The sequence below is a fragment of the Scomber scombrus genome, chromosome 9 (assembly GCF_963691925.1).
Source record: "Scomber scombrus chromosome 9, fScoSco1.1, whole genome shotgun sequence".
Lineage (NCBI taxonomy): Eukaryota > Metazoa > Chordata > Actinopteri > Scombriformes > Scombridae > Scomber > Scomber scombrus.
In genome coordinates, this window is record NC_084978.1 from 22,551,067 (window position 1) to 22,565,069 (window position 14,003).

Here is a 14,003-nt window from a genome sequence, read left to right on the forward strand (position 1 = left end):
GTGTGGTGTCATTCTTTACTCCTGTCAGATTTTGATATCATAATGATTCACTTCTTTAAGATGCAACGTGCAACTAACTCACAAGAAGTCTGATCTAGAACACCCGAAAAACAGAGTAGGAATATTATATTAACTCTATTGGAGCACTGTCACAGACAGTCCTCCATTTACCTATTTAAAGTAAAATATGATTTCATTCTTATATCGGTGAAGTTACCTGACACTTTGCCATAACGATAATCTATCTAAATGTAATCTGTCTGTGTTTGTATCTATGTCAATAATTAGGCTCATTCAAGTACCCAGCAGCACAGAGCCCCTCTTCTGTCTAGCTTTCCAGAGCATTGTTAGTTTAATAACGTTTATGTGCTTCAGAGAAGATGGAGACAGGGAGAAATAAAGAGAGGAAGTGAAAGACATAACAGAACAAAACTTCCATTTCCTTACTTTCACTTATTTCTTTTCCCTTACTTCCTCGGCATCTCCATTCGCCAATAAATATAGCAGCCTATTAATACAACGAAGAGAATGAGGGCCTCATTAGAAACAGTAACAGCAGTTGCTGTACTGATACAGTATGACCACAGACGGTAAACACTGCTGCTCGGAAAGCATGAGATGGAAATACAGGCTTCCAGCATCCTCTCCTGGCTTTCCTTACAGAGAAACCTGAGACAGACTGGGAGAGCTGGGATTGGTTAAAATGCAGCATAGATACAATTAAAGACTATACATGGGCAGTTCTTAAAGAGAGTACATTCCTGTAGGTCACATATCAGTTTATTAAAAAGCAAGAAAAGCCTCTGCTGTTCTATTATGTATACATGTTTGCATTAAATGACTTACCACCACACGCACATACATTCAACACACACACATTTTCTGGGTGTGTTCAGATGAAACAGTTCAGGTCTCCTTGATACACGCCACATGTCAGCAGTGCGTCTATAAATAGAAATGTTCTAATGGTGTGTTAGGAAGGCAGAGGTGATGGGACGGGGCCACGCCTCAGTCATCAGCCCAGCAGAGCCACATGTGGGAAACATCAGGACCGTGAACTGGACTGGATGAACAGATGAACACAGCACAATGACATCATACTGCATCATTTCACGTGACCATGTTCACCTGCGCGATATGTGTTTGGATGTGTTCTCTCGGGGCACTCCGTGTCCTTCACTTACATGGCCACCTACTTCCTTCTTTCTCTCTGTAGCATACACACACACACACACACACACACACACACACACACACACACACACACACACACACACACACACACACACACACACACAAACACACACACACACACTCCAACACATTTTTTCATGTGACTGACCTACAGGAATCTTTGCTCTAATTATGGCATGGAGGAGAATGAGTGGTGGCTATCATGTCATTGCTGCATACTGATGGAACAACTACAGGCTATGTTATGATCTCAATACATTATGAGGCCATTTATGGTCAGGTGATATACAGTAAAAAACATATGGAGACAATGACCTGCTCAAGATGGGGCCACAATTTATAGATAAGCCCCATCTCTGTGACACTGTTTATGATCATTTATGTTGTTTTACACCCCTCCTCTCCTCTCCTATCCCCTCATCTTCACTCCTCTTCTCAGGCGGGAGGGAAACACTACCATCCAACTTGCGCTCGCTGCACCCGCTGTAACTTGATGTTCAAAGAGGGAGAGGAAATGTACCTGACAGGTGAAACTGAAAACAGACACACACATATAAATATGAATGTGCACATACACACACACACACACACACACACACACACAGCTTACATGTAGATGAATGCATAGCATGTGGGAACACCCATCACCAATCTGTCTTCTCTCCTTCTCTGGCTCTTTTTCAGGGTGTGATGTGTGGCACCCATTATGCAAGCAGGCTGCGAGGGCAGAGAGGAGACTTAGGGTGAGAATTTGAAATGAAATTGAAGTGTGAAAAGAAAAAAAAGAAAACTGCAATGTCCTTACAGTGTGCATTCTTCAATCTACTTTTCTTCGTCTGTCGGTACCTCACAGCACAGACGCCTGTCGGAAACCTCCATCTCTCCTCCTGGCTCCTCCATTGGCTCTCCCAGTAGGGTTATATGTGTAAGTAACTTATGAAGCAGGTTTTAGATGCTACTGCCACGGAGCTAACCTTAAGATTGCTACACCAAAAACACAAGCGCCAACCATAGTCTTGAATGATTAAGCTCCAACCTGAGAGGCTGCTCACTCCCTTGGCCTGTTCACTATCTGTTTACTTACATCTGTTATCACTGGTGATGTGTCATGATCAAGAAAGAAGTAAGAGAGTTATGAAGTATCTTGCCCAGGAAGCACAGATTTGGTGATTTGCGATTCGAAAGCTGTCTATTTGTAAATTAGGGCCACATTTGGTTGAAAGGGGATTTTGTTCATAAAACTGCAATATTTCAATGGCCATATTTCAGCTTGAAGAAGGCTGTAACTACACAGTGAAATACAGTCACTGAAATGCTGTCAAAATGTCACTTATATGTAACTTTGTGGGTGATGTCAACTGTTTTATCAGGGACTTTCTTTGATAGACAGTTGTTGCAATGAAAAATATGGATTAGCAGATTTTTCAAAACTTTAAGTCCCACAAACACATTTCTACTCACTTTGATTGTGTTGGGTTGCAGAAGAAATCTCAGAGACAGATATGTCAAAACCTGGACAGATTAAAGCAAAACTAGCTGCATGAGTAGATACACCCAGAGGTAAATGAAAAAAATGTTTGATCCAATCGTTTTTCATCTCAGGATGTCTTTGAACCAGCAAATCAACAGATTGGTGCCTTCCAGTTGGCCATCCTGGTCAGACAAAATATATCAAAAGCTGAAAACTAGTTAACATCTCAGGTTAATTTGAAGGCCGTCACTCTATTTCCTGCAGAGTTGGACCACTTCCATTTCAAAATGAGACTTCAGCCAGAAATGAAACAGTGTCTAACTGTGCTGCTTGGCAGACTGCTGAGTGTTGCTGCTTGTTGGCAGTATTAGCATGTCAAGGGTTGTTTGCATGCAAGCAGGAGTCACCACTCTCTGCTCAGCCCTGCCCTGCCCTGCTCTGCTCTCATCTCATAATCAATGACCTTTCTGTTTAAGGTGATGGATGAGGAAGAAATGCTGTGTAAGCACGCTTGTCGTCCATACTGTCTCCTCTCCCTCCCGCTCTCTCTCCAGCTCTCTTTTGCTTCCTCTGCTCTCTTTCTCACACATACTGAGCTACTGAAGGTCAGCAACTTACACTGCTGTCAGGTTTCTGCAGTGCACATGTGTACTTTTTGATGAGCACACACACACACGCAAACTGTGTGTGCAGACTTGCGTGCTGTCTGTGTGCCTCATCAGCTTTTTCGGCCCGTCATTCCTCTCAACGCTGCATGTACTGCTTGCTGTCACTGGTGGAGTTTCCATTCTTTTTTGTAACTGTGCCTTGTCCATGTGGTTGATGTTGCTCCATGTTGCTGTTGTCTCTGTGTTTGGTGGGTGTATGTGTGTGTCCTCTCTCCAGGCCAGAGTGGAGAATGAGATCCTAGATTATAAGGACCTAGCTGCCCTGCCAAAGGTCAAGGCCATATACGAGGTCCAACAGCCAGACCTCATATCCTCCTCATACCAGCCCTTCCACAGATACACCTTTGATGACAGGCTAGACACTTACAGCTATGGGGAGGTACTACTGCTGCACACTCCAGGCCAAACTTAGCACTCGTCTCATCACTGGTCTGCTTTTTGGGAGAAACCCTTTGTTTAGTTCTCCGATGGTGCTTTGCTTTAAATAATGCCTGACATTTGAGCTTATCTGATTAGATGTTGTGTGTATTTATCATATCATAGTCATATGGTATTTGATTGGCTCTTTAGTTTCAATTTTGATAGACTTCAGACCCTCATAAAAAAACAAGAAAACACAAACCTGGTCAAAAATGGGATTCAGAAGCTCACTAGTTTAACCATTTTTGAGCTTACATACTCTGATGCATAATGAGGAGCATAATGCTCATTTGCATTTTCTTCCTATTTTTCTCTCTTTTTATAACCAGAGGCATTTACTGAGCTGGCAACATCATCAGAGGACATTGTTTACTGTACAACAGCAGTGAACTTTGTCCTTATTGTGTACTGTATGTAAAATGAGCCACTCTTACTGTATGTTAAAAATCTTGAGTATTTTTCAGTAAAATATGGTAGAAATTGAAAATGATGAGCCTCAAGTATGTATGAATATTTTGTAATATTTGTTTGAAGTTCCAGATTGGTGGATTTTACTGCATGCATTCAGGAAATTCACATTATTTGCTGGTAAATGTATGAATATAATTACAGGTATAGTTCAACATTTTGGAAAAGAGCATGTGTACACTTCCTTGTCCATCAATGGATACCACTCTCACATGTCTATGCTAAATGTGACGTAAGATCCAGCAGGTGATTTACTTATCTTAGCATAAAGAATGATAGTGTGAAGAAACAGCTGTAAGTAGGAAAGAAGAATTTGCCTACATGCACTGTTAAAGCTAACTAATGAACATGCCCCATGAAAAGCAGCTTGATGTGTTTATAATTCAGTTTGTGTGCAGATTAAACAAAAAAAAGCTACTTTGCAAGCTTTAACCAAAATGTCAAACTATTCCTTTAATTAACTTTAAATGATAATTTGGCTGCATGTCATTACTTTGTTCCATGCAACAAAGTAATGTAGGTTAAAACAGAGCATAGATCAAATCTGAAAAGACGGTCTATACTTTTGTTATAGTCCTGTAAATACATGTATTAATAAATATGTATAACATATTGTTTTTGTTACGCCCCTTTGCTCCAGTCTAAATAATAACTCTTCTCTCTCCACGGATTCTCCAGTCACTTGGGACACTCTCTCCCTATTCTCAGGTAAGAACATTTCCTCCCAGTAAATAGCAGACCGCTTAAAACAAGTTTAAACAAGTGTTGTGCTGTCATTTAGACCCCTCACAAAGCTATTTGTCTCCTCTTTGCTTCTCCTTTGTCTCTATAGGATTATGACAGCTTGGATATTAAGCAGAGGCGGTGCTCCAGTCCAGGTTATATTGACTCCCCAACATACAGTCGTCAAGGCATGTCACCCATCATGCCTCGCTCACCGCAGCACTATGGCTACCCTGGTGAGTCAGATGGCACTCATTGTTGGTTGTCTTCTTATAGTCAATTGGGAAAAAAATAATAATAAGTCAGTCATGTTTCACATAATGTGAAATATATACTTTTCTGTGGAGTTTGTGGAGTTTCTGGTCCCAAGAATTGGAGATTCTAGTTAAGTGAAGTAAAGAGTAGTTAGACATTTTAGAAAATATACTTGTTCTCTTGCCGAAAGTGAGATGTGAAGATCAATACCCCTCTCCACATGAGATTATATTGATCTTCTTCACCTAACACTCAGCAAGAAAGCAAATAAACATATTTCCCAAAATATGGAACTGTTCCTTTAAGAGAGATCAAATTGCTTCCCATTTCCATCTGTTTGTCATCGCCATTATTATATTAGCAACAAATACGCCTTCATTTAATATCAGAGGTGACAAAAGATTTACACCTGTCTTTCACTCCACTTCCAAATAATTGTTTGGCTACCACATATGTTGCTGTAGCTCTTTGGCTGTCATTACATTTAACTCTTACACATGTGCATTGACACTGTAATTACTGTCATAAAAAGCCTGTTAACAACCACAATAACCATTGTCATTACACAAGTGGAAAAGTTAACACCAATATCACTTTGTAATTTGAGTGAGTGTTTGGGCCTTTTTGGGATTTCATTTGTATGGATGAGACTTGTGTTGAGCCCTTCCCTCATGCTCATGTTTCCTTTGCTGTGATTGGCTGTGGCTGGCTGCAGGCTCTGAAAGTGGCAGGAGCTCACCTTATTACGGCCAAGATGGGCGGTCAAACACACCCACCACAAACCAGCCCCCTAAACATTTTCATGTACCAGGTAGGACTACTCATCGCTCATTGCACCACTCAAAATCTCATAGATTAACTCCAGAGGGTGGGGGGGCATTATTCATTAATGCAAGTCATTCAGAAAGGTTATTTTAAGTTCCGTGGAAACGAGGGGGTGTGAAAGTCATATTTTTATACCGCATATAATTGCTCTGGTATATTCCTCCCATCATACTTCACCTTTACCTTCCTTTATTACCATCCCTCCTACCTCCTCCTTCCTCCCATCCTATCATCCCAACGGAAACTCTCATCCTCAAGCATCTCCTCCTTTTACTCCTCCACGTTTCATCTGTCCATTTCCTCTTTTTCTCCTCAGCTACAGGGGACCCCAGCATCTACAGGAAGGCTCCCATCTATTCGAAAACGGGTACAGTGCAGTTAGCCCCGCCTTAGCCAGCCTGTCCACCTGTCAGTGTAGTCATGCTGTGTTTGAGTACACGATATACTATAGATGGTTTTAGCCCCTCGTGATTTAGCATCGATTTGTATTGATGTTCCACTTATTATTGGAATCATTACAAACAAAAACAGATAGATGGAAAGGATTGATACCGTGCTAGAAAATGCAAGTGGGAAATAGAGTTCGACTTGTGCAGCTTGTTTTAAAATTAAAGATAATCAATAGTTAGTGGCTGCCTGTAAGAGAGCAATCTTTAATGTGCATGAAACAAGCTCACTAAAAACACAGGCCTGCTTCTGTGTGCTTCCAACAGCGCGGCAGGTTCTTGTCTGCAAATAGGGTTGGAGTAGGCCATGAATGAAGTGAATGTTGCTCAGACATGACAAGTGTTGAGTACATGGGACTCTGAGGACACACTGTTCACTAGAATAGACCAGGACAATGGAACAAAGCACGGTGGAAAACTGTATTGCGACTGGAATTCATATTTGCTGTGGAGCCTTCTTTTTTTAATCATTTCTCAGCCTAGCCTTGTTAGAAAGCGGTCAGTATACGATTTAAGTAGATGAGATGCTGCTCGGATTGTTTTCAAGGAATAGGCAGCTGCCACGCTCATTTTTGCAGAAAACAGAGGGAGTATGTGAGAGGACAGTCTGATTTCTTAATTGTGTGGATTTATGTTGTCACTCAGTTAAATTGCACAGAAGCGTGGTTAACACAAGATGCCTTTTTCCTTTTTTACAAGTAATTAAACTTACATGCACTTCAGCCATCTGGGTAGTCTGCTTCGGTATAAACATTCAGAAGAAAAAGATTCACTACCCTCTCGTCACATTACATTGGTAAAAAAGCTTTAACCTCTCTGAAGATGACAGTTTATCTGTCTCGTAGTCCTGCATGTTTCTCTGTTATGTGTGTGTTTTTATTTGTGGGTCAGTCAGTGAACTGTGTCGACCCGTGAGTAGACATTTTCACCCTTCTACAGTATGTTTCTCAACCATAATTAGATTAGTACATCACTGGCCATAATGACACATTTTTGCACATGACAATTCAGCATCTACTGTCAATGGCAAGTTTGAAAAGCGTTCAACATCAGTCACATTGATCTTTCTAGTACTTGATGTCTTCCTAAACAGCTATTGATTATTATTTTCACTTGTTCCAGCACTAAACACGATTGATGTGAATCCAAAGCCACAACTGACACTTGTGAAGTCATGCTGCATGTGTGCAACAAAGGCCTTTTATGTACTATTCAGATAACAGGTTTGCTACCTGTATAGAGCAGAGGCTGTATAGTATCAATCCCCTTGTTTTCTGGCTTCATCCTTACACTCTGTATGGGTAGCAAAGCTCTCACGTTGTCATATATCACATTGGGGACGTTCCAATAATCTTTCCCTTTTCTTTTCACCTTTTTTATTGCATCCAATCACTTTTTTTCACACCCCTCCACACCTCTGCTCCACTTTACCCGGCGACCTTGCCACTGTAAGTACCTCCCTCCTCTCGCTGTTTCACTCTCTGTAGGTAGATAGATATTGAATGTATGTCTGTCTGTGTGTACAGTATGTGTCTATTTTCCTGTGTTGCTCATCTCATGTACAACTTCCCTCGACAGAAGTTTTAATCAGATGTCACTCCTTGCTATGAATGTGTGTTTGTGTTTAACGGCTCGTCTTGTCGCCGAGCGAAAAGTGTGTGTCCACAAGATGACAAAGTCTGCCATCGCTGTGATGTATCATGTATATAGGAAACCAATGGATCATGGCTAACAGAGTGAAGTGGGATCTATTTGACATTACACTGCATGTCAACCCCATTGACTTCCATCGACTGTGCTTTAGTGCAGAGTGGCATCAATATCATCGCCTTGCACCACTCATGAAATGACTGCGTGCCTCAGGCTGAACAGTAACTGAACTCACTTTAATGCTGGTTATTTTCATGCTATTGGCTGAATTATTGATCTCCCCTGACAGGAATGGTTGGAGGATGACTGTGGATATGTAGCGTAAATGTACTCCTCTCGCTGTACATCATGAACATATTTTTCTCCTGAGCAGTGCGCTGTCTTGTAGGAATAGTTTGGCATTTTGAGAAGTAACACTTCTTCACCTTATTGAGAGCTAGATGAAAACTCTGACTTTCATCACTTTCATACTGCAGGCAGGAGACGATTAGTTTAGCTTAGCATAAAGAGTGTAATCGAAGGAAACACCTAGCCTGGCTTAGCCAAAGTTTTTAATTTTTTAAATCACAAAAGCTCACTAGTAAACACATTGACTCCTAGTAGCGTCTAGTAATTACTGTAAGGTTGCCAGGTAGCTAGTGGCAAATCTAGGATACACATACATACCAGGTAAAACCACAGTTTGACGGTTTACACCTTATGTTTCATAACCTATTAATTAAAAACAAGATTGAACATGTTGAATATTGACATTGAGATATGAGAGTGGTATCAATCTTCTCATTTAACTCTGGGCAAGAAACATATTTCCCAAAATGTCGTACTATCCCTTTAAACGAATTACCAATTGCGTTGGTTCTGTCTGCTTCCCTTTTCTCTCCTAACTCGATCCATTTCTTCACAGACAATCATTTGGACGCAGCCACCAAAAGCAGGACCAGTGAGGACATCCTCAGATCCTCCAGACTGTCCACCTACTCTCCTGAGCCATACACCCAGTCAGAGTCTGACTACTACCCTTACACCAGCTCCCCCAAAGGTAGGAAAGACTGAGTTTAGAGCGGCAAGCTGCATTTTCCACGGGACCAAATGCATAGGAGTGCTGTTCATTTTGTAACCCTGTGTTGTCATATTTATTCACTCTTCCACTCTGTTACTGGGTTCCACTCTGAGCTCTATATTCACACAAAGGGAATCTCTTTTATCTCTTTCCCCTCTCAGCCTATCGGGTGCCGAGAAGACGGTTCTCGACAGGAGGAGATGAAGAGAGTTGGAGTCACAGTCTTCAAAGAGTAAGAGCTTCATTATTCTCTATCTCCTTTTCTTCAACATCGGGTACCAGTCCCCCCCTTCCTCAGAAACCCCCATAAATAATGCACTTTTTATGGTATAGCACCATAATTATCCTCCATTTTTATATTTGCTTCTCTCACCATCTTGCGTTCACCGTACATTAAATTAACAGTTTTCCCTTATGTCCCTTTCATTTTCCCCCATTCTGCCCCTTCCCTCATTCCCTGTGCCTCCCTCAGATTGGGAGTGGCATCGGGAGGATGATCCTAAAGGAGGAGATGAAAGCTAGATCTGGTTCCTATGACAACGACCCCTGGGGCAGTGCGAGGAATTCTCGTAGTGGGAGCAAGGAAACACTCAACACTACAGGCTACGGCACCACGGCGTACAACAACACTGTCAACGGATGTAAGGATCCACCCTGCCCCCATGTATCTCCCCTCATTTGTCTCTTGTACTTTCTGTTTCTGCAAGTTTACGTACCTATGACTGTATATCTGTCCCAGTAACTGTGTAACCATGTCTATGTCCCTTCCATTGTGTGTGTATATGTCGCCACAAGGGCTTTTTATGAGCTTTAATATCTACTGTCATCAAGGTTTGGGGCGAGGGCAGTGAGGTTGTGGATGCAGGTCAGGGAGGGTCATGGCTGCTGCAGGGGAGGGGGGAAGTTTATTGAGATGGAAAGATGTTGAGAGGGGAGAGCAGCTGTTGTCAAACCTGTCATAGACTGTCAGCAGCAGCACATGTGGCCTGTCGTTGTCTGATCACACTGATCTGAATGTTTCAAGCTACAGAAAACAGAATGTTCAAGCAGGTGTGCAGATGTTCGGGATGTGATGAAGTAGCAATAGGAGGCCTAAAGCTACCACACTTGTTTCTGTTTGTTAGGCCATGCTTCACTGATCATGCAGCATTTTGGGACTGTTATTTTAGCCTCTGAAATTCAGGCACCAGCCTCTCTTCATCTGTCCTGCTCCTTTTTTAAGTGCTTCTTTTCACTTCCTCGCTCCGTCTCTTTCGTCATCTCCCTCTACACTTTGCATGCTTTTTCCTCTTCCCCTGTCTCCCGATATCGCTCTCTATATTCCTCTCTGTTAACTCTCTGTCTCTCTATCTATCCATCCATCTATCTGTGTATCTATCTCACTCTCGTGCTCTCACAGCTGGTGTCCCATATCCTGGTTTATTTATGAGCAGTAAGATCTCTCATTAAAGCTGTTTCTCAGATGGGAGGGGACACAACTGAATAGCACTCTGCTGGCTACAGTTGAAAGGAACAAAAGGCTTGTAACCATACAAGCTGTGTTGTGTGGTTAGATATTGGGGCATGCAATGCGTCTCTTTTTGCTTGTGTGTTTGTACGTTGTTGTTATCATGATTCCTCTTCTCCTTCCCTAAACCAGTCTTGCATGGCCTCTTTCTGCCTTACTGCACCTTTGATGTTTTGTGTTCCTTGCTTCATGGGTACCCAACGCACTCCTTTTCTTTTTTCTCTCTCAGTCCTTGCTCTAACTAGACAGATGCCTGTCAAATCTCTACAATAATTTTCCTTGAATATATTCTGAGGGATTTTCGATGAGGGCAGGTTAAACATACTGCAACATACATTTTTTTACAATAAGAAGGTATTTTATAACTCTATAATCTTTCTCTCTTTAACAGCTCCTCGATCTCAATACAGCACTAATAGTGGTGAGTTCATCATCATTTCATTACTATACTGAAATGCCAGCAAGTAGATCGCCTCAATTCATTGGTCAGCAAGTTTCTAGTTCATTATAATACCTGCTGTTTTAAAGTGTAGTTTTTGAGTGGGGGCTGTGATTTATACACAAATGATGTATTTGTGCTGAATTCAAAGACCCAACACCCACAAGGCTCCCGTTTTATGTAGTGGGCACATCTGGAATTTGAGAAAATGTTTTGTTAGGTGTGAGCGCCATCTTCTGGCACTGACTTCTGATTTCCGTGTGCCAAACTGCTTTTCAAATTTAAGTCGCTGTTGGCTTGACTATAGTAACAGTTTATTACTATTTTCTGTATTTTAGATTTTGTTTGTAAGTCAGCCTCACTACCAGGATATGGACGCAATGGCATCCAAAGGGTAAGACCACAACGAACAAGACATGACATGATTAGATGTTAATTATCATGCCTGTCTGAGAATTTTGATGGATCTGTTTTATTAGGCAGTTGAATAATGTCTTTCTGTTATCATTCCAAATGCTTACATATATATATGCAATATTGTAGTCTAAATTATGTCTCTGTCTACTCTTATTGAACTCATTATCCCTCTTCATACCTGCAGCCTCAAAGTGCAGATTGTTACCAGTACCAGTATGACAGTGAGGTCAACTGGGGAAGCAGAGGTAATTTAATATGAATTTAAAACATGTTGCTCAAGATAAAGTAAGTTATTAATCCAATCCTTTCTCCATTGTACTGACTTGGTTTTCTTTCTCTTTATTCCCAGCAGAATACAAGGTAAGGTTTCAACAGAATATCTTAAATAATACATTTCATGTCAGTTGGCCTACATGTAGCATAATCCCAGTGTTATTGTAAGGAAGTCTCTGTGGAAGTGAGATAAAACATGACTGACCCTTTATTCCCTACAGATTTACCCCTATGAAGCACTTATTGTCACCACTAGAGGGCGCAACAGGCTGCCCAAAGATGTAGACAGAGCCAGACTAGAGGTAAATTATGAATGGGTCATTAAACTAAACTATGGTGTGTGGAAGTTGTGCCTGTTCGAGGTGTAAATGGTGAAGTAGAGGTGTATGAAGTTGGTATGATCTGTTAACAGTGTGTCTTCTCTTTGTCCCTGTGTTTCCCAGCGTCACCTGTCCCCAGAAGAGTTTGTCCAGGTGTTTGGCATGACTGTAGAGGATTTTGACCGGCTGGCTCTGTGGAAGAGAAATGAGCTAAAGAAACAGGCCCGTCTTTTTTAATGATGTACTGACGTCTGTCAAATACTGCCATAAGTAAAGCAAGAGACTAAGTGTAGGGAGGAAAGAAAGACATAGGAAGACTTCTACTCAGTTTCACTGCCATGGCTGAGAACCTGTTCTAGATCTCCTCATATGACGAACCAAATTCTGGTCACACCAGTGTGGACCTCTGGGATACAGAGGGAAGGCAACAGAGACATCATGCACAGACGGACTGATAAACTGTTACATGGTTGCCAGTGCAGCTGTGTCTGTGTGATGGAGTGGTGTGTAAGCAATAGGCGCGGATGCCATGTACAGTAGTGTTGTGCTTTTCTTAAGCCTGAAAGACGGGTGTAGGCATGACTGTGCCCCTATAAGGCCACATGAGGGGATGTCTGTGACCAGAGCCGCAGTACTAAAACACAATGAGGAGAATTTTGGCTTTGCCTTATTTGTTATGCTCTCTTAGTTATGAGTGTGCAGCACCAGCAATCTGAATGAGTAGAATGTAGTTACAGTATATCATTTATGACACTTTATCAGTTGTGAATGATTAGATGCCAAGAATGAATGAGTGAAAACACATTTTGCTTTGGTTCATAGGGATGCATTTTGTTTACCCATTCCCCTGTTTTTGCTTTCTCACAAAAAATGCTGTGTTCCCCTCTGGTTTACATTGATTGATATTGAAACAAACAAGAAGCAATGGGAGGTGGACACATTTTTACAATTATATGTGTGAACTGCATTGATTTATGTGAACATGAAAACCAAAGTGAGAATGCAAATATACAGATTAGCAGACCACTTCCATGTAATGTTATGGTTACATAGCTAAAGGCCACCAATAGATACAGTCACTGTGCAGCTGTAAAGTAACCTATAAGAATGTGCAATTCAGTAGATTTAATAGATAAAAGAAACACCATTTCAGTCCTCTCGTTCATTTTCCAGCTCATTGCAATAGGATGGTGACTAAATGTTTTACTATAAAGACAGTAGTCATCCATACATTTTACATTCACTATTATTTCTATTCTTTTCGAATGATAATCCAATAATTTTGTAGCTACAGAGATTATAATCACTCACAAATGCTCTGCAAGGTATTTAACACACTGACAAAGATCCAGGGTTGTTGAAGAATTTTCTTTGAATACTGTTATTTTTGATTTTGTCACTAAAAATTAAACTTGAAACCAAATTCTGCCTCCTTTTTTCTTATACATAGTTAAAAATCATCCCTACAGGCAGTATGTTGTGTTTTGGTAAATAGGCACTTCACTTTTCAGCACTATTCACTTTCTTGCCTTTTCACGGCAGACATTTTGACTCTTCAAAGTCGGATAAGCACAGGTGTCATTAATATACTTAATGATGGCTGGATTGCATTTAGGTGAGCTAATTACAGCACAACAATTAATGCAATGGAGACATCGTTAATGCTATTAATTACAACTGTGCGGTGAAAAGGGTCTGATTAATGAAAGGATCAATGTCACTCTCTCCTGTACAATACATCTGTAACTGCTGTTGCCAGTAGACAGTTATCCTAGTTTAGCATAAAGACTGGAATCAGGGAGGAACAGCTAACCCCAACTCTGTTACGAGATAAAACATAACCTCACATTAAATGTTACATTTTTGT

The 14,003-nt window shown here is 41.1% G+C and overlaps 1 protein-coding gene across 1 annotated transcript in view; it reads left to right on the forward strand.

Moving 5' to 3' along the window:
* Positions 1-13,553, forward strand: part of ablim3 (actin binding LIM protein family, member 3) — a 40,638-nt gene extending 27,085 nt beyond the window's left edge. Inside the window, exons 7-22 of the mRNA XM_062425290.1 lie at positions 1,634-1,721; positions 1,879-1,937; positions 2,048-2,119; positions 3,551-3,712; positions 4,900-4,929; positions 5,054-5,180; positions 5,915-6,010; positions 9,025-9,159; positions 9,342-9,412; positions 9,653-9,821; positions 11,079-11,108; positions 11,465-11,520; positions 11,728-11,788; positions 11,893-11,903; positions 12,038-12,118; positions 12,260-13,553. Of these exons, the coding sequence (XP_062281274.1) occupies positions 1,634-1,721; positions 1,879-1,937; positions 2,048-2,119; positions 3,551-3,712; positions 4,900-4,929; positions 5,054-5,180; positions 5,915-6,010; positions 9,025-9,159; positions 9,342-9,412; positions 9,653-9,821; positions 11,079-11,108; positions 11,465-11,520; positions 11,728-11,788; positions 11,893-11,903; positions 12,038-12,118; positions 12,260-12,373 (1,362 nt within the window). The 3' untranslated portion in view covers positions 12,374-13,553. The remainder of the gene's footprint in view (positions 1-1,633; positions 1,722-1,878; positions 1,938-2,047; positions 2,120-3,550; positions 3,713-4,899; positions 4,930-5,053; positions 5,181-5,914; positions 6,011-9,024; positions 9,160-9,341; positions 9,413-9,652; positions 9,822-11,078; positions 11,109-11,464; positions 11,521-11,727; positions 11,789-11,892; positions 11,904-12,037; positions 12,119-12,259) is intronic.
* Positions 13,554-14,003: the final 450 nt, after the last annotated feature.